An 883-nucleotide genomic window follows, 5' to 3' on the forward strand; every position below is an offset into this window, starting at 1 on the left:
ACAGCCCATAGACAAATAAGGTAACTCTTAAGAATTCCAGTAAGCTGTGCTATTAATCCTGATGTGAAAAGATGCTGTAGTTAAACCTCTCATGACGGCAATAAAATACTTTCTTCCATTCTAGTCAAGAAAATACTATTCCACAGCTGCTAAGCAAACAAGGGATTAACGCTGGCAGAAGTGGTCTTTGTAGAGAGCTGTAAGAGTAGATGTGAGTCACGAAGCCCACCACTTTTGCACAGAATTCAAAACTTGTTGAGAGCTTGTAAAATGATCTGTAGTTTCAAACAAAATTGTTAGGCAACACTGTATCTTCATTTAGCACAAAATCACCATACTTACAATCCTTCAAAACAATGACGGCTATTCAGTTATTTTGCATGTGTTTCTCTCTCCAGTGCTGCTTCCATTCGACTATGTTTTAAACCCTACAGGATACAATTTAGTAAAATCTTGTTTTTACTAACATGGAAATAAAAGCTTTAGTTGCAGAACAAAAAGATTTTTGGACAATTTTTTTTTAGTCCTTTACAAATCAAGAATAGTTTTTAGCTCTTTGGGGAAATTAGAATGGGCAGTTTGAACAAGACAAAAGCCAAACTACGTCTTATTTATCGTAAGTGGCTCTACAGAATAATTTCAAATATATATTTCTTGTTCAATTAAAATTAAATCAAAGCAATCCACAATTATATGTAATCTGAAACAAGAAATTCCAAAACTAGTCTTTCGAAGACACACTATGACACCAAATCCCCCCTTTCCAACTTTCTCAATGCAAAAAGTTTCATTCCTCCTGTAATTTTCTTTCTTCAAAAGTGTACAAAGGAAAACAGAAACCTATACTCCATGTCACAGATTTTTTGCAAATACACTGACAGCT

The 883-nt window shown here is 34.2% G+C and overlaps 1 protein-coding gene across 1 annotated transcript in view; it reads right to left on the minus strand.

Moving 5' to 3' along the window:
- Positions 1-371: 371 nt before the first annotated feature.
- LOC104524252 (survival of motor neuron protein) overlaps positions 372-883 on the minus strand; it is a 4,663-nt gene continuing 4,151 nt past the window's right edge. The window contains exon 6 of the mRNA XM_010167064.1: positions 372-428. Coding sequence (XP_010165366.1) covers positions 372-428 — 57 coding nt within the window. The remainder of the gene's footprint in view (positions 429-883) is intronic.

Source organism: Antrostomus carolinensis, unplaced genomic scaffold (assembly GCF_000700745.2).
Source record: "Antrostomus carolinensis isolate BGI_N321 unplaced genomic scaffold, ASM70074v2 scaffold4774, whole genome shotgun sequence".
NCBI lineage: Eukaryota > Metazoa > Chordata > Aves > Caprimulgiformes > Caprimulgidae > Antrostomus > Antrostomus carolinensis.